At 36.5% G+C, this 26,960-nt stretch overlaps 1 protein-coding gene across 1 annotated transcript in view; it reads right to left on the reverse strand.

Annotated features, from left to right (window-relative positions):
* Positions 1-15,655: 15,655 nt before the first annotated feature.
* Positions 15,656-26,960, reverse strand: part of LOC132300717 (serine/threonine-protein kinase STY46-like) — a 35,227-nt gene continuing 23,922 nt past the window's right edge. Inside the window, exons 12-16 of the mRNA XM_059797919.1 lie at positions 19,645-19,740; positions 17,340-17,420; positions 17,198-17,251; positions 16,892-17,026; positions 15,656-16,066 (exon numbers count right to left, since the gene is read on the reverse strand). Of these exons, the coding sequence (XP_059653902.1) occupies positions 15,962-16,066; positions 16,892-17,026; positions 17,198-17,251; positions 17,340-17,420; positions 19,645-19,740 (471 nt within the window). The 3' untranslated portion in view covers positions 15,656-15,961. The remainder of the gene's footprint in view (positions 16,067-16,891; positions 17,027-17,197; positions 17,252-17,339; positions 17,421-19,644; positions 19,741-26,960) is intronic.

The following is a 26,960-nucleotide window of genomic DNA, read 5'->3' on the forward strand; positions in this document are numbered from 1 at the left end:
CAAGTTTGAGACCATATGAAGGAGGCAAGTTGCATACGGAGCGTTAAGGATCCATCTCTCCAATGGATCCTGATCCTGGTTCGTCTAGCTATCGACATTAAATTTAGCAAAGCAAGGGAAGAAATTCTTTCGATGTTCCAAGCTTCCCTACCTTCTCAAATTGCTCGTGCCTTGAAATTTTCTGGGAAATGGTTTAGAAAAGCCAAAAATTTGATTTTTCTGAAATGGTCTTCAGTTGCGTTCCGCAATTTTAGACCGGCTTATTAGACCTTCTCAACTCCTGTTTTCATTCCCACAAGTTTCCGGCTCTATCAGACAATTTTCTCGGACTTTTGACATGGCACTCACATGCATAGCCAGTTTAATGATTCCATAGCATGCATTCATGCAATGCATAAGAATACTGTTAGCACACCATGCATGAAAATGCATCCAATGCATGCAATAGTGCCCATTGTTAACCCACAATGAAGATGTCCAGTTGAGTGCTCGAAACCAAATATCCTGAGACTACTGCTATGATTTCGAGCAATCTACCTTCCCTGTCGAGTGCTCGCTGCTGCCTCCAATCTTGCTTGCACCACTGTCCTAATTTCGAGCACTCGAGGACCAAGCTTCGAGTGCTTGCAGTTGCCTACCTCAGTTCCGCGGCTACCGCTTCTAATTCGAGCAATCGAAGACCCCATGTCGAGTGCTCGAATTACACCCCACTCTCTCCTCACTCAACCCCAAGCCTACTGTCCCATCTTCGAGCACTCTACTTCAACGCTTAGAGTAGTCGAAAATCAACCCCAGCAGCTCACCCGAGCCCTCTCACTTCCCTCTTGAGTGCTCGAGCTTGTTTGAAGCTCACACCCGAACTCACTGCCAAGACTTCGAGCACTCGAAGTCCCATTTCGAGTGCTCGAAGTGTGAACCAACTTCTCTTCCTCCCTCACCCGAGCCCTCATCTCTCACAACTCACCTCACCAAACCATCACCCTTACCAACTCTCGGCATCAACCATCTTCCCCATCTCCCTCACCTGCAAACCACCAACTCAACCTCAACCCCACACACCACCCTCCTCCCTCTCGGCAACTCCTCAACCAACCCACATCAACCCTCAACCATGCATGCACAACTTTAATCTCAAACGCATCAACCTTACCTCATGGCTATAAACCCTCAGCCTCAACACCAACCACTCATCCCTCTTAACTGAGCCTCACCAACATCCACACAAACCAACCAACCCACACACAACCTATCTTTCCCTCTCTGCAACTCAACCACTCCATCCCTCCATAACCAAACCACCACACAAGGAAATGCATTCATGCATGCACCACCACTTCCACCCCACATTTCCCACCATGCATGCATTTATGCACCTCTCCATACATGCTTATCCATTTCCTTCCACTCCCTATGCATGCTTACCCACCCATCCATCAATCTCTCATCCACATCTTCCATTAACCACAAATAATGGGCCTTGTGTTCTCCATTGTTGGGTAAGTGTCTAACCCTCTTTTTCTTTCAATTTTTGATCAATGGAGGATGGGATTGCTTGTGTGAAGGATTTGTGATTGTTTGGGAGTTGTGTATTGCATTTGCAGGGCCAAATTTTTGGATTTTCTCATCTCTAATCAACCTTTGGCCCTCTTTCTTTTTGTCTTGCACACCACGTGTTTGACGAATTGCCTAAGCCAACTTCCTCTCTCTAAATGCACGACTTTTGGCATTTTTTTTGTTTTCCATTTTAAACTTATGACTCATGTGTGCCAATTTGTATTTTGTACGGATTTTTACCTTGCAATAACATTCGTCTTAGTGTTTTCATTTCTGTTTTGATTTTTCTTAAGAGTCCTATGCTTTTACCTGTGTCTATTAGTGCTGTTTTGACAGGTCTTCCTGTTCAAGTTTGGGGGACGCGTTTGCGCATTCACATCGATGGATATTTTTGCATTCGTCACTCCACTTGGTAATATTGTTCTTTTACCTTCTTTGCTCTTATTTTGTTTAACTTGTCTTCACACATTGAGGACAATGTGACATTCAAGTTTGGGGGTGCAATAGGACATTTTTGGTTTCACATTTTGACATTTTTGGTATTATAATTTTTGCTAAGCAATGATAGTGTAACTTGGAACTTGTCGGAGACGAAGCATATGTTTAATACCTTGTGTATAGAAGCAATTGACATTTTTGAAAATAAAGAAAAAAGAAAAATTTGAGTTGAAATGATCATGTAGATTCAAATTAGTCCGTATAAATGTCTCAATTAGATTCTTGCTGGATTTACACTCTTATAAGCTTCACAATGCACAGATGCACATTGGAAACTTAACTGTGAGGCATGCAACTTGATCAACCTTGACCTTGGCCTAGTTAATCTGATTTGATGAACCTGATAGATGAATATCTTTCGCATGATTTAAGTTGAAAAAAAAAAAAAAAAAAAAAAAAAAAAAAAAAAAAAAAAAACTGAGAAAGAAAGAAAAAAAATGACCAGTTGACGTTTGTAGCCTTTCCAACTCGAGCTATTAAGCCCTATGAGTGTCTCTACACTTAGCACCCTAAAGCTGTCTGGTTTGGGAGTTGTTGGCCTAACGCTTACTACAAGGGTTGGTTAGAAAGCTTAAAGGACTTAAACATTGCACGGTCATTCAAAAAAATTGTAATAAATATGGTTCGCTAGAGTTCGTAGCCTTTCCAACTTGAGCTATTAAGCCCTTTGGAGTGTCTCTACACTTAACACCCTAAAGCCATCTGGTTTGGGAGTTGTTGGCCTAACGCTTGCTACATAGGTTGGTTAGAAAGCTTAAGGGACTTTAGCATTGCACAACCATTCTATTTTTCGCTTATGAGTTGCAATAAATTGTCAACAAGCAACAAAAGTTGTCTTGTAAATAAAATCATGCCTTAGGGACCTCATTTAAAGGGGAATTCAATGATTTGAAAACTTATGCCTTGGAATTGGAAAAGAAAGTAAAAGCCGCATGTTGAGAATCCAATTCACTTTCACTGAAGTAGAGTTGATTTCCATTTAAGAGATGACAATTGAGTTATTTATATGGATGATGATGTTGATGCATGTATGTGGAAATGTATTTAGCCAATTTTTGTATCAATGCTTCATATATGCAAGGTAGTTTTCCCAATGACTCCATCTCCAGTTTTTATCTGTTTCAAGTTTTATTTGAGCTATGTATCTATCTCATTTTACCATGGATGATATTTTTGTAGTAGCATGCTCATGGTTGTCTTTTCATTAAGTTTTTCATTGTAGTTTTGCTAAGGGACTAGCAAAATGTAAGTTTGGGGGTCTGATAAGCGCCGAATATTGTATATTCAAGCGCCCTAAATTGCATTAGTTAAGTCCATCGTTTGATTATTTAAGTAGATTATCTTCATTTGTGTGTATGTATATATTTTCAGGTCCATTTGCCAAAAAAGGAGCAAAATCAAGGCTTTGTGGAGTTTTGGCCATCAAAAGGCACAATTCTGAATTCTGGCAGCAGTAGAACCTGGACTTTTCTTGCCATTTTGACCTTCCAAACTCGAGAAATGGACTTCCCTCATAACATGAAAGATTTAGATCTCTGAATTAGCTTTCTAAATCTTCAAACGGTTTATCATTCGGAGCTCGGAACAGAGAGTTATGGCCTTATTACCAGAGGTGCGCAGAACTGCCTGGCAGCAATGAAATTCTGCCTTGATCTTCATTTTCGACCAACCATCCTTGAGAATTGGATCTCCACTAAAACATAAAATATTTAGAGCTCTGAATTATCTTTCTAAATCTTCAAACGGTTCATCATTCGGAGTTCGGACTGCAAAGTTATGGCTGTTTAACCAAAGTAGGTCTGGGCAGAGCAAGTGAAGCATGGAGCTTTTTACACTAAATTCGAGTGCTCGAGGCCTTGCTTAGAGTGCTCGAATTTTGGGCAGAATGCCCTTCGGAAATGGCTCATTTCAGCCCACTTGCACCTTGGTTTCTTCAATTTGCTTTCCTCTTTAATGAAGTGGTTGGAGATGTTGGTTGGTGGCCTTTTGGTGGTAGATAAGAGGGATATGAGCCACACAATAGGGGAGAGCTTCATTTCTACAAGATTAGAGGAGAGAGAAGGGAGCAAGAAAGAGAGTTCTCCAAGCTTGAAGAAGGGAGCACGAAAATGGAGGAGGTCTTCAAGCTTCTTCTTCATTCTAAGGCTCCAATGGTTAACTAACTCTTCTTCTAGGGAGGTGATGAAGTCCCTCCCTTGTAAGCATGTTCTAGTGTAGATTTTATTTTGGGATTTCAATGTATAACCTATGGTCTTTTCATGGTCTAGAGCATTTTGCTTCTTGTAATGGATCTTCATGTATTTTAATGATTATTGTTGAATTAATTATCTATCTTAGATGGTTTATTCTTTTAATCATAGTGCTTGCACTCTCATGGTGACAATGGTAGTGAGATCATGGAATAGTTTTAATGGCATGAAGTTAGAGAAATTTGATAGTCCATTGCTTAGGTTCCCCCTTTGTTGGTCTATTCTTGATTCCTAACTTTATGTGCTTTTATCATTCAATTAAGGGCTTGATAATCTTTGGCTTAGGGAGCATGTTGAAGACTACACCCTAGTTTAGGTAGTTTAAGCATGTATTTCTTTGATGGATTATTCTTGTTTTTTATTCAATGACCCTCTTGAGGATATTATAGCAACCAAGGGTTGTTATGTATCATGACCATCGTTTATGTTGATTTCCCGAATTTAAATTTAGCCTAGCATGTGTATAGGGATGGAGACGGATTCACTTCCTTAGTTTTTCTTACTCGTATCTTATCTCGCTTCAATTATTGTAAGTTTCTATTTCATGCACTTCACATATTCAATTTAGTGACAAATAAACAACTCCTTATTTCCCCTTCATCATTCTAAGAACGATTCTAGACATTTAGGTTGCCTTAGACTAGCGCAGTCCCAGTGATTCGACTTACCAGACCAATAGCCCTATTTTACAATGATTCGTGTTATTGCGAAGGTTGATGTATGATTGACCAACCGATCAGGGTCAGGCCCACGCGCAAGTTCTATACTACTACAATCCAAACAGAGGCCCGATACGCATGTACATCCTAAACAATTCAACAATAGCTAATAGTCCGTAAATATATATGTAGTCACACTAAAAGACTCTCACTGGACTACAGGCCGGTCTCAACCTGAATAGAGGTAACATGCTAAAACGCACACGAAGTAGGCATATGTACCTATACCTAAACAGGGTACACCTCCAACCATCGTAGCCAGCTACACATCCCGATGCATATACGCTCCCTAGCCATCGGTCCTGAGGCTCAAGCTTATACCGAGGCACCATAACAGTACATATATAAAATCCATCCAAAATCCCTAGTATTGCCGCTCAACAAGTAATTGCCATGACAATACAAATCCACGGGACTTAACTTTTAGTTAATCCCATTCTTATTCCAAGTAGGTGGGTAATGGTATTGATTTAAAAACTAAACCCATCCTTAGTATGCCACCGTCCCATACCGGTGCCTACTTTCCAATCCTCCAGTAGTCAATAATACCAATAAATCAAGTATATATCAACTAAATTCCAACATCTAACATTCAATGTTAGCAGTGATAAAATAAGCATTGATAAACAGGGTCACAACAACAACATATACATGCCCAATTTAAGTTATTCCCTTTAGTCTGATATAAAGACAGAATTAATTAAAACTTCCATTTAACACCTTACAAATGACATACAGATATGTAGGGTATGTATCACAAAATCCTAACCTCCACAGTTGATACTAACTGTGATAATGTAAGCATCAAAACAATATTCACAGTATGTATGTAGACATGCTCAAATTATAGTGTTCCACAAAACCGATCTAGTGTTAAACTCAAATCCTCCTAGTATTTAAGTTCCAACAGTTGCTATTACAGAAGTTAAGATAGCTATCATCTAGACCCATCCTTCCAATAATTTATACTAGCAGTGGTAAGGAAAAACGTGAACCACAGAACCATAATGCATCCACAACATGCTTAGTCTAGGTTGAACAAGCATACAACACTACTGTAACTACCAGTTTCATAGCAAAACAGATATCATTTTAGTTTGGTTTAATCTTCATTAATCCTGGAATCATTTAAGAGTGCAAAGAGTATGAAGCCTAAGGAAAAGAGTAAGGATAGAATCTTGCCTCAGAAACTTTTGTTCAAAGTTTCAACGTCGTCTTCTTAAAAAATCCCGGCGAGTTCCAAAACCCGGTTACTGTTCACGGGTACGAAACACTATTTCCGAACTCAAAATCTGATCTTCACCGTTCAGATTGTGCAACACTGAGTCATGAACCAATCCTCCAAATTTTAGCTCAATCGGACCACGGACAAAGCAGGATCGGATGTTTGATGAAATCTGGGCAGAATGGAAAAAAAAAACCTGTGCGATCCGGTTACTGTTCACGAGTACGAATCACTGTTCCCGAGGTCAAACTCTGATCTCCACCGTTCAGATTGTGTGTCACTGAGTCATCAACCTCTCCTCCAAAATTCAGCTCGATCGGACCACGGACGAAGCAGGATCGGATGTTTGATGAAATCTGGGCAGAATGGAAAAAACCTGTGCGACCCGGTTACTGTTCACGAGTACGAATCACTGTTCCTGAGGTCAGACTCTGATCTCCACCGTTCAGATTGTGCATCACTGAGTCGTAAACCTTTCATCCAAAATTCAGCTCGATCGGACCATGGACGAAGCAGGATCGAAGCTTTGATCAAACCTTAGCAGAATGTGAAAAACTGTGTTTTTCCTTTTCCACTTCCACAAAACGTGTGCTTTGTTTAAAAAAACCCTACACAGACGTCTACCTTATACTTATAGAGTTTTTCTAGACCCTAGGTTCTTTTAAATCCAACTCACAATCCTAACCGGCCCATCCAATTAACGTAAAAACCTACGACGGCTATAATATAAAACCCTAATTTATACTGTAATTAAAACCCTAGTTAGATGTATTTACCTAATTACCCTATTCACCATTAAATATTTAACAAATAATCTAATTGAACAAAATAATAATTAGTAAACCCAATTAAACCAAATAAGACACACATAAAATAAGATACACATAGAATAATTAAACCAATTACACTTAAACCATTAATGCCAATTAAATAATTAAAACACTAACAAGTAATTCCAATCAAATAACTAAACCAATTACACTTAAACCATTAATGCCAATTAAATAATTAAAACACTAAGAAGTAATTCCAATCAAATAACTAAAAATAAATATCATTTAAATAAATTAAATCACCACAAAAGAAAACAATTAAGCACCTAATAAAAAATAATGACACATAATCAAATAAAATGCACTTAAATAATAAATTAAATACCATTAAATACCAGGAATATCCTTTTTAAAATTAGGGGTATTACATAAATCACCCTTCCACTTCTCAAAGTGGTCACCACATTAACTTGCTCAAGTGAAGGACTTTCCGTTTAGGAAGTTGTCTCCACTACGAATTGTTGTTTAGGTGTGGGATTAAGAGGCATTTTTCCTTTTTCCCTAGCATTCAATTTGCTAGCTATTTGCCCTACTTGGGTTTCTAATTTGGCAATTGATTGTGAGTAAGAATAAAGCAATTGAGTGTTAGCCTTCAAAGTTCCTAAGCCGATAGAACTTTTTCCTCAAAAACGGGACTTCTAGGATGACTTTGAGAATAAGATGGTTGATTTGGACTTTGAGAATTTGAAAATTCATTCATATTAGTAGCTTGATAAGGTGGACGATAACCTTAAGAATTTTGGCCTTGCAAGTGGGGTGGAACATACTTCCCTTAAAAACCACCTTGGGGAGAATTTGAACCTTCCCCTTGGCTTTTCCAAGAGAAATTGGGGTGATTTCTCTACCTAGGATTTTAATGATTGCCATAAGGGTTATTCCCCTGATTCACGAATGTGGTATTGGCTTGTTCATGATACTCATTATGCACATGCTCATGGAAACAATTGGAAGTAGTATGTAGCACACTTGAATATGTCATGCAAGACTCACTAGAATGATGATGATGAGGGGAGGAAGACACTTGAGGTGCCGAATTTTGATTGATTAAAAATTGATCAAACCTTTGAGTTAAAGATTTACCTCGGCAACTATGTCAATAGAATTTTCCACTTGACATAAGCTTGAATTCTTTCTTCCTCTTACATTTGCATTTCTACCATTTCTAGAGGACAATGATCGATGCATTGAGTTTTCACTCATGCTTTCATACAATTTCCATACATCATCCTCATGCTTATCCAAATAAGACCCTCTCATTAAGGCATCAACCATGCCTTTATGGGTATCCAACAAACTTTCATAGAAATGTTAGACAATTTGCCACTTAGGAATGTCGTGATGAGGACATTTCCTAACTAAGTCATTCAATCGTTCACATGCCTCATGTAACATCTCCCCACCCCCTTGTGAAAACTCACGAATAGAAGTATGCATGGCATTGGTTTTGGAAACGGGATAATACTTCCTCAAAATCTCTTATTGCATTTCCGCCCAAGAAATTATGGAAAAAGGCCTCAAATTATTGAACAAATACTTTGCTTTTTTTTTTTTTTTTTTTTTTTTTTAAGGTAAATGGGAAGAGTTTAAACCTTAATACCTCTTCCGGCATGTCTATGTAACGCACGGTGGAAAAAACTTCAAGAAACTCATCTAAATGCTTATATAGTTCCTTACTGGTTAGCCCAAAATAGTTCGAGAGCATTTAGATAGTTTGTGGCTTAATTTCATAATGATGTGCCCTAAATAGAGGAAGACGAATGTATGTAGGTGCATTATATTCATTAGGCACATAATGATCCTTTAAAGCAATGGGAGGATTTGTAATTGGCGGCTCTACATGAGCTACATTATTAGCTTGGACAATGGGTGGTGGAGGTGGCATAAAGAATGGCTTGGCATTCTAAATGGAACTTGGCCTTGTGGTTGAGGAACAAGAGGTCTAGGCATAACTAAAGGAACGTACATATTATCATGTTGTCGCACATTGGGATGGAGTATGCCTTGTTGGTCTACATGACCAAGGTCTTCAATATGATCGTCCATTAATACAATGGATTCACTCGAATTAACCCTACCCCTTGGATTACGCACAGTTGAGTCGAGATTAAGATTTAAAGGAATAAGAGGGCAGTTTAAAGACCTACGACCATGCATGCATAATACAAGTCAACATAAACAACAAACACAACAAATAGCAAATACACTTCTCCTCCACAACACATATCAATTAACACAAAGCCTCTACATACATTGATCCCATACTCCCATGCTTTTCAACAATGCAAGAAATTAAATTGCCTCCACACGGGCCAATAATCAATAATAAAATAAAATGAAATACCTCCACACGGGCCGATGATTTAACTAAGTAAGAGGTGTTTAGAAACGCTCACAAAGGTTCTTAAGCAACTTCAAGAATTTTTAAGCTTTTTGTTTTTCTTTTGCAATTTAAATTTTTTTTATACTTTTTATGCTTTGCTTGTTAAGCTTGCTTTGAGGCTCCTTTGCTTACTTCCCTTTGCTCCAAGTACCAAATCAATTAAGAGTAACAAAGTGAGAAAGTAAAAGAAAATAAAATAAAGCAAGGATCAAAAGAGTACTAATTCCTATTCAATTCCTAATACGGTGTTGCTAATATCCAGCAACGGCGCCAAAAACGTGGTGTGTCTTTTGCCTTGTGCTCAAAATGATGTGAAAAATGTGAGTGTGTGAAGTGGCCACCACATTTAAAATTTATAAAAACTAATTAACACTATACTATGTAGTATGAGTGAAAAGGGATCGTCACAAGGGATTTGCAAGATACTACGGAATTGAATTCAGGTTAGTAGGTCGAATGATCAAAGTGAGTGGTTTGTTGGTTGAATTAAGCTATAATTTAATTAAAATCAATGCAATGAAAAACAAGCTAAAGTAAATGAGGTGTAAAGACTGTGAGAGGGGTCTTGGAACATAGAGTTCACCACTAGGCTTTACCTCACTAAACATCTAATACTTGTCAATTTAGGGGGATTAAATGTTGTAAATCAAATGTATGTGCCATTAATTAAAATACTAAGTTTGGATGGCAAAATAAGCAGACATTATCTAATCAATATAATGAGTAGCACAACCTATCAAATTAAGTCATTAACCATTCAATAAACCCACAATCAATACACACACAAATATCTAGAGAAATGTACTACTTGCACTCATAACCATTAATTATCAAACAATAAGAATGGATTGTCTACCTATCTAGGAAATTAAAGCAACTACGCTACAATTACACTAATGACAAGGAAATTAAACTAATTAAACTAATGAAGTAGCACAATCAATCAAAGAATAAGCATAATCCATCAAACAAAATACAAGAGTAATCAATTAAGCATCATACATTGACTAACACTAGATCCACTATTTTAATACACATGGACATGCACCAAATGTAAAGAATCAAGTGTAAGCTCATAATCATCCATTCCATCATACATAGACACATAAATAGAATTGAAAGATTAATTGGAAGCATTAAACATAAAAATCATATAATAACAAGATTTATATAAACATGAGATCAATATAATATTTACAACACAAATCCCCACTAATTACAAAGTATTAAAGTTTAGGAGGCAAGCCTATGGCCATCTCTAGCCCCAAGAGAATGATCTAACCACTCATGATTGTTGTCATCCAACCTTTAAGGGCTCTCTTCATAGGTGGATTCATCTTCCTCCTCTTGATGTTCTTGGTAGAAACCCTAGCAATTGGAAGAATCCTCCCCAAAATGTGTATACTCTCTCTCTAATCTCTAGCCTCCCTCCAACTAACCAACCTCTCTACTAAAATAGCCAAAACCCTTATATAGGTAGCTCAAATGTCACACCCAATGGTCAGTCCTCGTGCATTAAGCCCTCCAAATGATTGTACCACGAGCACTCCTTTAATTGGTCTTGAAATCTGTTCTGCACGGTTTTTGAGGCAGTTTGATCAATCACACTATTGCTTCGATCGATCGAAGCATAGCGGCGCACTTATTTAGATAAGGACAAAGGCTGAGATATTTATGGGGAAAAGGACAAAAGTGGTTAGTGGGATAAGATCAAAGGATTCGATCGATCAAAGAAAAGATTTGATCAATCGAAGAGGAAATTTTCCTGAAGATAAGGACAGAAGCTCGATCCATCAAGGTAGGGTCGGAATGATCACAGCGTGATTGATCATAGCATGGTTCGATCGATCGAACAGGGACAATTTTAACCATTTTGCTTCCACTTTGCTCCTTCTTTTTGCTAGACTTTGGATTGCTTCCTCCAATACTCTAATTCAGTTGACTTGGCTTATTTTGGGGCTAAGTACTTAGAAAGAAGAAAAACATCAAATTAGACTAAAGCGGGGAAATAAGATAGAATAAGATCCTAGTATACTCAAGATTAAGGGTTTAAATGTGCACTTTTCAGTACTTATCAATTCTCCCACCAGGCGTGCCAAAATGTTGACCCCTTAAATCAGCTAAGCCTGCCAATTCAGAAATTGGCTTGATGCGAGTGTGCTAGAACCAATAGGCTTGGTTCAAACCATAAAGATCTGGTCAAACTCAATTTCTTTTGTACATTGATTGGAACAGGCGACTGGAAGGAGAGAGAACATGAAACTCCTTAATGAGTTCTAATTGCGTTAGATAGAAAAAAGGATTTAAAGTGGAAAACGAATTGCAATAATAACGAAACTGAATTGAGATGGAAATTGAAGAAAGAAATAATTATAGCTACTGGGAATTAATTCAACGTAAATGGAAATAAAAATATTAAGAAATCAATTGAAGGAAAGAAAAATTCAAATCACAATAAAGAAATAAAAAGAATTGTACTAACAATTAATCAACTAATAGAAAGCTGAATCAAAACTAGAAAAGAATTTAATTAAACTAAAGAAAGCATGATTTAGAAAGAAATTCTATTAATGCGATTGATTGTGAGGTGCTGGAACCTTACAAAAGCAACTTCTACCGTTATTTATAGAACTAAATATAGAGTCCTAATACAATTCTACTAAGGAAAATTAATTATCCTAGTACCCGGTAAGCCTATTTAATAAGTACTCCTACTCACTATACAACTCATTGTCCATCCTTCTCATACTACTCCTTAAATTAGAATAACTGATCGCCACATCACCTCAACTTGACACGTCATCGCCACCTCTTCTGCCCAAAAAGGTTCTCAACATAATCATCAATTAGAACAAAAAGTTAATTACCTAAATCAAATAAGAAAAAACAGTTTGAAACCTCATTACTTGATTAAAGGAAGAATGTCGTTTCTCAACTGTGTTTTTTTTTTTAATAATTCTTCTTCTATGCAAAGGAATCCTTCTAAACATTTTTTATTCATGAAGTAATGCGATACTCTACTTACGATAATTTAAGGTCTGTTTAGTATGCGATTTGTTTTTGGTGTTTTTGTTTTTGTTGGATATTATAGTAGTGAACAATGAAAAACATGCATTTGGTAAAAATTATTTTGTTTTGCAAAGAGTTAAAACATTTCATGAATAGTGGCCAAAAACTGAAACACCAATTTAATATTTTTATATGTTTTCGCACTATAGTGTTTGATAATATAACATGAATAAGAATATTCTTTTTTAAAAAACTTACATTTTTAAATTAATCATTATATTTTTCAAACATACAATACTTTTTTTACCAAATATAGTTTATGTTTTTGCTTACAAAAATCTTGCAACAAATAAATGTTACAAAACATGTTTCTGATTATTATTCAAAACATTTATTTTATTTTGAGTTAAAACAAAACGTCAAAAATAAAACACACAGCAAACACCATAGGTTTGTTTAACTTAAAAGATCATGATCGTATCAAATAAAATGAGAAAGATATTTTAAAGCTCAACCTGACAAGTTATTTACTATTCTACGCTTTTGTTGTACTAGAAAGACACAATTATGTATCAGTGTTAAACATTTACGAGCTATGATATAGATATGGAGATTGCGATTTCCCAACCCCTCATATATTTGATGGGTCAGAGACTCGGAGTCGGTTGTCGATATCTCTAGGATTTTTCAAATTTTACAGTTGCACAAGATAATAGTTCCAACGTCCACCCACAATAGTAAAGAGTGCTTGTCCTCATTTTGCAGCCTATGGACAAAGTTGGAGCGTGATGGTCATCAATGTTTTTAGATTTGGTGGTTGTCCCATGAAAGTCGCGTGAAATGCAGTTGTGTGTGTGTGTGTGTGTGTGTGTGTGTGGGAGAGAGAGAGATATTTGATCTTTTGGGTGTTGATACTTGATGCGCTCGCTTATGTGGTAGGAGAACAAATAATGAAAATGTGAGATAAGCTAGTTCAGCTAGTATTTTGCAACCGCAACGGTGTCGTACCTCTTTAGCCAATTCCAGATTTGCGAATAAATTGTACTCATCACTTCATTTTTTATTCTATTATTTATTTTTTCACAAAAATGTCACTATGACCCCTTCTCTGTTTAAATTTTTTTCTTTTTTCTTTTTTTTTGTATAATTGGCATTTTTTAAAAATATATTTTTTTATTACATCCACTTTTGGTTAGTAAAAAAGAAAATTTATTATACTCCACTTTTGGTTCGGACTTGGGTCCTCTAACTCAAAATTCCTCTAAGTTAATCATAAGTTAAATTTTTTACAAAATGACATGTGTCATTTAAGATACTTCTATAACTTATGTTAAACCACGTCAACTAATTTAATAAAATTTAGAAAACTACACTGTTTTAAGATAAAAATTTTAACATCTCTCTTTCCTATAAGATCTCTCCTCTTTTTTCCAAAAAAATATTGCTCTCTCTGTCTCCTCTTTTCTAAAATAATAGTATTAGCTTGGATGAAGAAGGTGACTTGATTAAAGAAACTTGAATAGTAGGTTTTCAATTTAATAATATACAATGTGTGCATAGATGAATTTTGTAAAATTTAAGTTTTGAACATAGTTTGCCATGATATGAACATCAAAGAGACATTCTTCATTATTTAGAATTACTAAATCTTTGGTAGGTAATAACTAGATGCATTTTTATGCAAATTCAAATTTAAACTGAAGTATAAATGGTTAAGGTATTTTAAAGTTTTTCTATCTTAAAACGATACAGTTTCTTAATTTTTATTAAATAAGCTAAGGTGATTTAACATAAGCCATATATATATATATATCTTAAATGACACATGTCATTCTCTAAAAAAATTCAACTTAAGATAACGTGAAGAAATTTTAACTTAGAAGATACAAGTCTCTGTCTCAAAATACTTGTCTTACTTAAGGAATCTAACTTTTTATAATAGTGAAATTTTAATAATTTTTTTATTATATTGATTAGAACGAAGTTTTAAATATATCTTTTTTAAAAGACAAAATAGTGCTATACTTTTTTAAACATCCAAAATAAAAAGATTGGACGGTACTTGACACAGAGGGAGTACATGTTGTGCAATGGTGACAAACGGGTGTAAATAGTTGAAAAAAAAAAAAAAAAAAAAAAAATGGAGGACAAGGTAGGCTGTAAAAAATTATTATTAAAAAAAGGCATGTAAACAAATCATTGCACCTTTCACTTTCAGTTCTAATATCGGCCAAAAAACAAAACTTTCAGTTCTAATTTCTTTTTACCAAAACTAGAGAAAAAACCACAGTAAAGTGGCATGCTACTGGCAATTAAGGCGATCAGGAACTACAAATCTATTATACTATATATATATTATATATATATACATATATATATTGAGGAGAGGGAAAAAAGGAGAAGAGGGAAGAGTGAGAAACGGAGGAGAGAGAAAAAAAGAAAAAAAAAAAAAAAAAAAAAAGGGGAAGAAAGATAAAACATAGGAGAGAGAGAACACTGATAAGATAGGAAAAAAAAAAAATGTTTTGATTGAGTGAATTAAGATTGTTACTTTTAACCATAGTCACACAATTCGTCCACAGTAATCCCGCTCTCAAGTTTCTATTTGCAATTTGGGACTGAATTCGCATAATATTCTCGAATTCAATTTTTGTAATTTCGCAAATTTATTTTTTTAATTCGCGATTTCCATACGAATTCACATTATACAACTTTGTTACGGTCGCAATGATATGGAACACTTATATTACCATATGCGTGTGTCCCTGTATTGGCATTGATATACTATCATATATAAAGAGATATATATATATATATATATATATATATATATATATATATATAATTAATGTTTGAAAATATATTACTAAAAGAACTTTCCAATCGCAGAGTATTACAAATAAATGCATCAATTAGTACTTTACCTTTTCAGCCATCTACCCGCCCAATTGCAAATTACCAGAATACCCCATGGCTGTACATTAGGAAGGGATTTTGATTGGAGATGGAATCGGGAGGAAATGAGCCTTCTCCTCTTCCTTCATTTCCCTTCACCTCCTCTTTTACCTAATGAAGAAAAGGCCTTTCTTAAAATATTTTATACTTAAGAATTGTCTTCAGAAAATTGAACCAAACAGACCCAAAAGTTTCCAACTTAAATGTTAGAAAATATAATGGGACTAGAAACATACCCAAGACAAACAAAAGCTAAGATACATATTTCCATAATAATGGTCAGAAAAAAATTACTGAATTCAGAAATTAAACATTAATTTGATACTGCAGGGAGATTAAGTTACAATGCTCATCAACATTGCCCCTTTTGAGATGATGATGTAACAGCAGGGGCCATGAACAAGAAGGTGAGGCTTGGTCAAATAATAACCAAGAAAAGATAACAAAATCTTAAAATGAAAAGGAACCAGGAGGAGCTGTACAACACAGATGAAAAAACAGATGAGAAATGGCCCGAAAATAGGGCTTATGTATACATGCTATGAACATTGTCCTTCCTTTTGCTTCAGTGATGTCCCCCGTCTGAGGACTGATAGGAATCCACCAGATGATTTATCTTTGTGCCGATCCTCTCCATCCCCAACCTGTCCCGCATACTTTCAGGTGTTATCAATATTGCACAAAAGTTTGATGCAGGTCAGAATAGTTGCAGCATTATGTTGTATCCATATACTATGTCATGGATTCAAATACGGTATGTCACCAATATTCATACATCTAATATAATTATATTCTAGGATAAAATGGTAAAAGCGTTCAACATGGACATTTCAATCATTTGAAAGCAATAATGTAACACGGTCTGGAAAGATGGGCGAAATGAATGAGAAAGGTGCCATGCCATGGGGGGCAATATCCTGAATCTTGTGCAACAAACAAAATGCACATCCAGGTGTGCCGAGGAGCTGAGTGAGGGACCTTCTCTAGCATATGATAGGTAATTGAGAGAATAATAATAATAGAATAATACGGAGTAATATATATATATATATATATACACACACAATTATATAAAAATTAAATAATGGGATGTATTTGTTAGGTGCATGTCCAACCAGACATGTTACTTTTGTGGTGTATATCTGATATGGATAATTCATGCATCTAGAAGGGTCGATTAATAAAGATTCATATTGAAATATTTGTGAATTGGATAATACTTGGACGAACTTTAGAATCTATTAGGAAACACTACAAATGAAGGAAGAGTTGCAATAAAAAATGATGATATTGGTCAGGAAAGTAGTAGACAGGCACAATTTAGATAACAATAATTAATAAGTGGGTTGAAAAACAATAGTATTAAAAGGAAGAAATTGTTGCAAGTTAATCGTATATTCATGAGTGGAACAACTGAATTATAAACAATAAAATAGGATAATTCAAACATAATTAAAGCTAGATATTACCTCCTTGACTATTTGCTGCAGGATGTTTAATATTTCAGTAAAGTCAGGTCGTAAGGCAGGATCTTGCTGCCAGCATCTCTCAAGCAGCTCAGCAAGCTTTGGATGAGTGTTCTTTGGGATTGTAGGCCTCAGACCCTGATAATCGAATCAAACAAAATAATGTGCCTAATCTACATTGCAAGTTATTCGATTGGCAAGTCACAATCTTTGATGGATATCTTGAGAATAGTGTCCTGATTCCCGATAGCACACAGGTAAATAACTACAAGTGAGAAATTCAACAATGTAGAAGAATAGGTATTTTACCTTTTGGACAACTCCAACAGCTGCTTGTAACGGGGTTAAATACTCGTAAGGAAGCTGGAAAGCCAAATACAAAAGAATGTAACTAAAGGGAATGATAACACAAGTAAATACTGAATCCAATATTTGCAATAGCAAACAATACCTTTCCAGTTAGCAACTCCCATAATACGATCCCAAAACTAAAAACGTCAGCCTTGTGATCATAGGGCTTATGCTCTATAACCTTCAAGAAAGAAGAACTATCATAAGTAAATACCTATCAACCCTTTACTAACCCTATGCAAAAAGATTACTACCAGAAGACTAATTAATGTAATTTCCCATTCACATTAAAGAAAAACCAGCAATTAAATGGCAGAAATTTTTAAAGGTTAGTAGACCATTTCTTAACTTTTACTTAACAAACTCAAACCACACCAACATGACCACCTTATCCGACAAAGACTAAAGAAGATCCCATTTACAATGTACAAGAAGTGACACAAACACTAAATAACTAAATAATTCAGAGTGATTAACAGAAACAAAGACCTGATAGTCTCAAGAGGAAACAGGCAAGTCCTGTGTCTCGCGAGCCCAAACAAGCAGATTGAGTTTCTCTCAAAAGTCAAGAGAGTAAAATGGACCAGAATTTTATTTTTTATTTTTTTAATTTAAATTTAAATTTTTTTATGTTTTATTTATTTTTTTGATAAGTAACATTGACCAGAAACAATACAACCATTAGAACAATGTAAGAAGTAATTCCAGAGTAATGCTATGTTTAGTAGGAAAGAAAAAATTTGAATGGAAGGGAGGGAAGAAGGGATGGATAAGACATCCCTAGGGAAGAGATTGTGTATTTCCTTCTTTTTGTTCGGTTGGATAGAAGAGAAAAGAAGAAACTAATAATTTACTATGTTCATTTAAAAGAGAATGAAATAGAAAGTTTTAATTATTTTTTACTATTATATCCAATAATATTTATAATATTGTAATCTATAGAGGGTAGAATTGTAATTTAAAACTTGTATAATTTAGTATAGTATTTAATTTAAAACTTCTATTATAGTCCACTTGTCTTCCCTCTTTTCTTCCGCCCATTTTTGGGCGGATGAAAATTTGTAAAGGAGGAAGGATGTGTCATCCTTCCTATTTTCCTTTCTTTCCTTGTATCAATTCTACCGAACAAAGAAAGTTTGTTCTTTCCTTCCTATTTTCTCTCCACACCCTTCCTTCCTTCCTACCGAACATAGCATAAGTGTTTTCTTTTTTTTTTTTTTTTTTTTGGCATATATTGTCAAGTAAGCTGAACTGACTAAAACAGCCCAGATAGGAGATAAGTGCAATACCAGCACTATTCTAAATCTTCTGTACTTGATAAGCTTACGTCATTTTTCTCCACTCCCCTCATCCCCTGACACACACATGCACAAAGCCTAGTGACACCACTAAAATTACCACTTCACTAACATTAATACTATAGGTAACAGAACTATAAAACACTGAAACTTATCCAGTAAAAATACTTGCAAAGTTAAAGGCAAGGAAAACAGCAAAAATGACAGATAGGTAACAGAATATTTTATAAATACCAGAATAGAAACCAAGCTTAATTGAGCTCCAGATGCAGCAATTATAACATTAAGCAAAACATGAAAATTTGAGCACTTTGTAACAATCAGATAGGCACTAGAAAGCAGATCACGTTATGGGAAACATCAATAATTTGAATAGTATTCTTTATTTCTCGCTTTCTAAAGGAAGACCAAAGAAAAATAAGCTGATTAGAGTGTTGTTTACTGTCTGTATTTAGAAATTTTGGTGGAGTAGAAACCAAGTTCTTCAGTCTGGTTCAGGGAAAGATGCTGTGCAGTTGGCTAAATCATCTTTGAGTCCCTTGAGTTGCTGAAGCTAAAGATGACAGATATTCATGTGTATGGGGAGGAATAGTCATATGTGGATAGAAGTCTGTTTAGATATTTGGTCAGTGATGCTCAGAGGCCTTTTAAAGGCTAAGTGAGGGTTTTGCGTTCCTTTGATTATGTTCAGTTTATTTAATTGTCTGGGCAGTGGTATTATTCTCTTTTCTTGGAATGTAATTGGAATTCAGTAGCTGTGCTGGTTGGAGATGTAATTAGAAGTTTCATAGCTTGGGGAATACAGATGCTCTGGCCTTGATTCTTTTCAATTACTCTGTTGATATGCTGACTATCCTTGTCTTGTTCTTCTTATTTTTATTTTCTCGATTTCGGAAGTGGTTCTTTTCAGTTTTCTTTGCTAGTGCTTAAGCTTGAGAGAAATCTTAATCTTAGCTGCTGTATCTTTCCTTGTTTGTTTCTGTGAGGGTGCTCCCTCTTGTTTTTTGCCTCTCTTTTTTCTTTTTTCTTTTGGTTAATAATATCTGATTTAGGAAAAAAAATATTTGAATAGCAAGGGCAACAAAATTTATTGTACAAAGGGCGAACCTCAGGAGCCATCCATCTATATGTCCCTGTTTCTGCTGTCATAACACCGGATGTAGCTTTTACTCTGGCAACTCCAAAATCAGCCACTTTAACAAGCTGTAATGCAAAACAAGATATAGAAAATTTATTTAACATCATGAAGCTGCAGATAAACATCACCTCAACTTGTAAAAAAATTATCAAATTCAATTCACATGCATCAATGATAAGAGGGAAACAGGAGTTATGAAGACTTAATGGACATAAGCAAGGTGGATTAATCACAAGGAGATATCACATATGGGTTAAGTGTAAAGGAAGCAAAAGTAGTTTGCACTTGATGATACTTGTTACACATCCATGAATAACAAGTAATACCAAAAACAGATGTCAATATATGTTCGTAAAACTGACACTTTTTACATAGTTGTTATCTATTACATAAATTAGATCACACTATAAAGAAAAGTTAAGATTTAATCGTGGTCATATCAAGGGTAAGCAGAAAACATAACAACAAAGGCGAGACAGACACATTTTCCCTCTCTCTCTCTCTCTCTCTCTCACACACACACACACACACAAAACAATTAATCAAGAATTCATAGCTAAGCATCAAGAGGCTGTACATTACTTCTTTTTCCTAAATAAGAGAATGCACATTAGAAACAAGAATATGTTGTAATGATTGCTAGCTGGTCAACTAATCTTAATTATATGAAATATATTCTATGATCATCAGTCGTCAACAGCTGATAATCAGATAGCTGAGAGGCCCAACTGAAGATCTCAGGCTGACAACTGCGATGATGCAGGTTCGAGTTTAAGAGCAGCCACCACCTTGAGCAAATATAATGCTGAAGGTTAGATATTTTTTCCCCATCTTCCCCTCCCAGCATCATGCTTAGTCTAAGCAATGGCGGCCTTTATATAATATAAAGTTCATAAACATGAATAAATATGGTGGTATCTTATCAAGCACAAATGGAAGCTGTTGGGGCAGCGGAAGCACGCGAATAAGTGTTTGTGTGTGAATGCTTTGTTGGCTTTCATTGGATCTTATTTATTTGCGAGCTTCCGCTGCCCCAACAGAAACTGTAAAAGCTTGATGGCTTTGCACAGAGATATAGGGCACAGCATCTGCCCAAAGGCAATACATAAACTTATTGTGTGTAGATTTGTGAGACTATCCTCTTCAGTTGCAGTTTCAAATCCATTTATATTCTTACACCTGGCTTACAACTATGGAAGCCTCTCCATTATTAGTGTTGTCAGGGGCTTATTTGTTATATAATGTTGGGGCTTATGTGTAATTTCTGAAACTTGTTAAATAGAATGTGGTGGAAGGATGAAAGTACTCTTTCATTTTTCTCTCTTTCCCCATCTCTCTCTCTTTTTCTCTCATCCGCTTTCTTCTCTTTTTCTTCTTCTTCTTCTTTATCACTTACTTTTGATTTGATTATATCCTACGAAGCACGGACACCGACACGGGACACGGGTACGATACGACACGGACACATATGGCAAATCTTAAAAAAATAGGACACGGACACAGCAAGGATACGGCAATAAAATAATAATATATATTTTTATTATATATAAAATTTTAATTTCACTTATAATTTTATTTATATCAATAGACATAACTCATTTATATTAATTCCAACCAAACTTTTATTAAAATAAAACAATAAATAAGTAGTATATCTTTGTATCTAATACTAGAATAGTTAAATTTGTAACCAAACAAATTGAAAAAGAGATAAGTTTTCAATGGTATCTTCTTGGTCTTCTCACATTGACGGATTATCTTCTCTCTGCTCTAAGCGGCGTCTTTATTTTCTCTGTATCTTAACTTTCTGTTTCCCTTGTTTTTCATTGATGGCTCTATTTACAATATAATGATATATGAATGAATATGCATACAGAAGTTCAATCAAACCATTAAAAGAAGATTTTCTCTTTAATTCTCTGAATCAAATTGGGACTCGGCAGACTTTGATCGATCTACACCAACAAACCATGATCATCAGGTTCTTCATCACATCTTTGTTGCTTTCTCCTCTCTTCCAGTTGCTCTCTCATCCCCTTCATCTCTAGATCTAAAGTTGCATTTGGCATGTTGTCTTCCATCGATCCACAAATATCTTCATCTCTATTTTTTTTCTAACAAAAATCTGAACGGCTGTGTCCTTAGAAGTGTCCCATCCGTGTCCTTCGGCGTGTCCGACTTGAAAAAAAAAAAAGAATAAAAAATAGGACACCTGTAAATGAGTGTCGGATACGTGTCCAAGGCTGGGACACGCGTGTCTGTGTCAGACACACGAACACGTGTCCGACATTGGTACGTTGCCCCTACCCTGCATGTCCGTGCTTCATAGATTGTATCTTAAAGTCAACATGGTATCAGAGCATGGTTTGTAAAGCTCTAGGGCAAGTTTGTGTAAACCCTAGTGAGTGTGAAGGGTTTTGAAGAGATTCCAAGATGGGATTTGTTTGCAAAGAAGTAAAGTTAATCACATCTACACGTACCGCTGATCCATGGCCATAATTACAAAGGTAGTAATCTTTTTATTTGAAGTTTGTGTGTTAGAGAGGTGGTTCTCTACGTTTTTTGTTGCTGTTTTTTGTTTCTGAGGATTGTATACCCAGAAATTGTTTGATAAAATGTCTGGCTTAGAGGTGACTTCAAAAGACGCTAGGTCTTCTCCTAGTCTGACTCCAGTATTGGGAAGTAGTAATGATCACCATCCAGGCCTTTGTATTACGACTATTAGGCTGGATGAGACGAACTATATGGAGTGGGCACAATTTACTCGTATACATATCACTGGTCGTAGGATGATCGACCATATCGAAGGGACTGTCACATATCCCTCCAAGAGCAATCTTACATTCAAAAAGTAGAGTGCAAATAATGCACTAGTTATGACGTAGTTGTTGCAGTCCATGCAGCCACATATCAACAAAGGGTTTCTGTTTGTGAAAACAGCTAAAGAGCTATGGACGGCTGTGGAAGAGACGTATTCCTCGGTTGGTAATTTTGTAAAACTATATGAATTCCAACAACAAATTTCAAGACTCAGGCAGGAAGACCAAACTCTTGCTGCATATTACCACACTCTACGTGGTAAATGGGAAGAGTCGGATCACTAGCAAGACTACATACCTATGAGTGCAGCTGATGTAAAAGCATTTCATGCTATGGTAGAAAGGAATCGAATCTATGAGTTCTTGGGTGGTCTGCATCCGAGATACGAGCATGCCAGGGTACTAGTTTTAGGCAGGTATCCAGCCCCTACTTTTGTTAAAGATGTGTTTTCGTATATCTAGGCTGAGGAGAGTAAAATGAAGGCTATGTCTACACCTGTATACACTAAGCCTGAGCCAGAAGTACCATTGTCTGAAAGGTCTGCTCTTTCCACACAACAATGGAACAAGCCTAATCCTCCAAAAGGAGGGAAACAGGATGACAAAAGCAAGTTGAGGTGTGATCACTATGGGCGTACGCACCACACTAGGGAAACATGTTAGAATCTACACGGTCGCCCTACTCCAGCTCTTGCTAATGCGAATGCTAGGCTAAGGCTTGGTCCATTTAGAGGGTTATCTACGGCACATACTGCAGAACGTGAGATTGCTTCTACTGGTTATGCCTCCTCAGGGCCACCGAGTTCTTTGTCCGGAGCTGAACTTGATGCTCTCCGACATCTACTTGCACAACATTCCTCCGTTTCCACCTCTAACTTCGCTCAGACAGGTACCTCTCATTCGGCACATCAGGTTTCCACATTATCTGGTGGACCACCTTGGATCACTGATTTAGGAGCCACTGATCACATGATTGGTATGACATCTGATTTTTCTTCACACAGTTTATATTCTTGTAAGGATAAGGTTAAAGTGGCTGATGGCACCTTCACCTCCATTGCAGGGAAGGGCACTGTTTCTGCCTCTCCTAATCTTAGCTTATCCTCTGTTCTTCGTGTTCCAAAGTTTACCAATAACCTCCTTTCTGTCAGTCATATTACAAAAGGCTTGAATTGTAGAGTAACCTTTTTACCATCTCACTGTGTGTTTCAGGACTTGGACATGGGGAAGACGATTGGAAGTGGACGTGAGGACAATGGCTTGTATTTGCTGAACGCGAGGCCAACTTCTTATTATGTTACAAGTCAATCTAGTGTTAGGAATAGTAATGTCAATAAAGATCTGTTAATGCGATGGCATAATAGACTAAGTCATTTACCTCTTCCTGTTTTGAAGCATGTGCTTCCCCAGTTTGCTTCTGTTGAATCTTTTGAGTTAAATTGTGAAACATGCGTTCTTGCCAAACAATGTCGCATTTCTTATCCTCCTAGTATTAATAAAAATACAGCTCCTTTGTAGCTTGTTCATTCTGATGTGTGGGGTCCTGAATCCACTACTTCGTTACTAGGTTTTCATTACTTTGTTGTGTTTGTTGATGACTTTAGTCGATATACTTGGCTTTGTCTTATGAAAACCAAAGATGAAGTTCATTCCATTTTTAAAACCTTTCATAGGATGGTATGTACTCAGTTTGGTTGTCCCCTCAAAATCATTCGATTTGATAATAGAGGAGAGTTTATGTATGGTGGTCTTGCCTCCTTTTTTGTTGATAATGGGATTGTCCATCAAACCTCGTGTCGATACACCACAACAGAACAGTGTCGCTGAAAGAAAACACCTTCACATTACAGAGGTGAATCTCTCTCTTCTAATTGGGATGGGAGTGCCTAAAAGTTATTGGGCTGATGCAACCTTAATAGCTACATACCTTATCAATCGCATGCCTTCTAAGGTTCTTGGCTATCAATCCCTCCTCTGTCTTACACCATGACACTGCCTTGTTTACTATCCCTCCGAAAGTGTTTGGTTGTGTTTGTTATGTTCACATTCATCATCGCAAGGACAAAATGGACCATAAGGCTATGTTACATGGACTCGGGTACGGGTGTCGGACACGGATATGTATCCGTGTGTTGAACGTATCAAATCTCCAAACATAAAGACACACGGACATTGCTAAATATTCATTTTAATAATTATTTTATTTTATTTTCTAGAGTAAAGTAATGTTTTTATCCAATATATTATTCAATATAGGCATTTAACTCTTTTTAAAGTAATAATATAATGTAAATGAATTATTGAATATGTTTTTTAAGTGCATGTCTAACCAAAAGTGTCGGACACATATCCCATACCCACGTCCGAGGGATATATGTCTGACACGGGTACTTCACTACTTTTGAAGAGTCCATGCAACAGAGCCATAAGGCAATCCGATGTGTCTTTCTTGGATACTCCACCACTCAAAAAGGGTATCAGTGTTATAACCCTACCACTCGTCGTCGCTTTGTCTCCATGGATGTTACATTCTTTGAGTCTGTTCCTTTTTTTTCCACTGCTTGGGATTCTCTACAGGGGGAAACTACTATACAGGTAGAGAATCCGTTGTCCATTCAGAGGGAATGCCCCCTTCCTTTGCCTACTCCCATTCAAGGAGAGCTTCTTACTGAGGTGCCTCTGTCTAGTCTTCCTAACACTAATGATTTACAGCAGGGAAAACAGCCAATTGTCTACACTAGGAGGGCAAAACAAGTTATTGACTCACCCTAGGACCAAGAAGTCTCCCTCGATCCAGGTAATTCCTTAGTTGACATTGATACTCTTGATTCTTTTCCCAATAGCATTCCTATTGATCTTGATGTCCCTATTGCCTATCATAAGGGTGTTCGTAGTTGTACAAAGCATTCCATATCTCAGTTTGTATCCTATGATGCCTTATCTCCAACATATTGTGCTTTCACTTCGTGTATCTCCTCTGTATCTGTTCCTTCTAGTGTTTCAGATGCTCTCAGTCAAACTTTATGGAAGAAAGCTATGCTTGAAGAAATGAAGCCCCTTGAGAAGAATGGTACTTGGGATATTGTTCCATTACCTAGGGGTAAGAAACCAGAAGGCTGCAAATGGGTCTACACAATAAAGTATCATGCAGATGAAACAATTGAGAGATATAAAGCTCGGTTAGTTGCAAAGGGCTTCACTCAGACCTATGGAATTGATTATCTGGAAACATCTGCTCCAATCACCAAAATGAACTTTGTACGTGTTCTTTCTTTGGCAGCTAATTTGAATTGGCCCTTACATCAGCTGGATGTAAAGAATGCTTTCCTTCATGGTGACTTGGAGGAAGAGGTGTATATGACTATGCCACCAGGGTTTAAGCTTGTTAATGGTCAGAATTAAGTGTGCAAGCTAAATAAAGCTTTGTATGGGTTAAAGCAGTTGCCACTTGCTTGGTTTGAGAGGTTCAGCACTGCTATGAAAAGAGTAGGGTACACACAGAGTCAGGCAGATCATACTCTCTTCATCAAAAAGCACCAGGGCTGCACCATTGCCCTTATTGTATATGTTGATGATATTGTTATCACTGGAAATGATCCACAAGAGATTTGTCGAATGAAATCATTCTTGGGGACAGAGTTCGAGGTTAAAAACCTTAGATCATTGAGATACTTTCTTGGCATCGAGGTGTGCATATCAAAAAAAGGGGTGTTCATTTCTTAACGAAAGTATGTGTTAGATTTGTTAGCTGAAACAAGCAGGCTTGGAGCTAGACCGATTGATATTCCCATTGAGCAGAACCATAAGCTTAATGATGTAGATGGAGACTCATTAGATGATGTGGGAAGATTTCAGCGATTGGTTGGGAGACTGATTTACTTATCTCTCACGCGCCCGGATATTGCCTACGTTGTTGGTGTGATTAGTCAGTTTATGCATGCTTTACGTACACCTCACTTTGAGGCAACTCATCATGTTCTTCGCTACCTCAAGGGTTCACCTGGTAAGGGGATATTGTTTGGCAGTCATGGCCACTTGCGTGTTAAAGCCTATACTGATGCTGATTAGGCAGGGTCTGTGACAGATCGACGATCTACTTTAGGATATTGCACATTTGTTGGAGGTAATCTTGTTTCATGGCGAAGCAAGAAACAGTCTGTAGTAGCTAGATCTAGTGCAGAGGCTGAGTTCAAATCCATGGCACATGGAGTTTGTGAGTTGTTATGGCTGTGAGTTGGGTTATCCTGTTCGCGAGTCAATGAAGTTGTATTGTGACAACAAGGCTGCTATTAGCATTGCCTACAATCCTGTTCAACATGACAGGATAAAGCACATTGAAGTCGATCGACACTTCATTAAGGAAAAGCTTCGTCTTGGGCTGATTTGTACTCGTCAATACACATGATCAGGTTGCTGATGTTTTGACTAAGGTTGTGAGCAAGACTTGCTTGCAAAATATGTTAGTC

Source organism: Cornus florida, unplaced genomic scaffold, assembly GCF_030987335.1.
Source record: "Cornus florida cultivar Cherokee Brave unplaced genomic scaffold, ASM3098733v1 CherokeeBrave_3.0.0_Hap2_Chr03, whole genome shotgun sequence".
NCBI classification, from domain to species: domain Eukaryota; kingdom Viridiplantae; phylum Streptophyta; class Magnoliopsida; order Cornales; family Cornaceae; genus Cornus; species Cornus florida.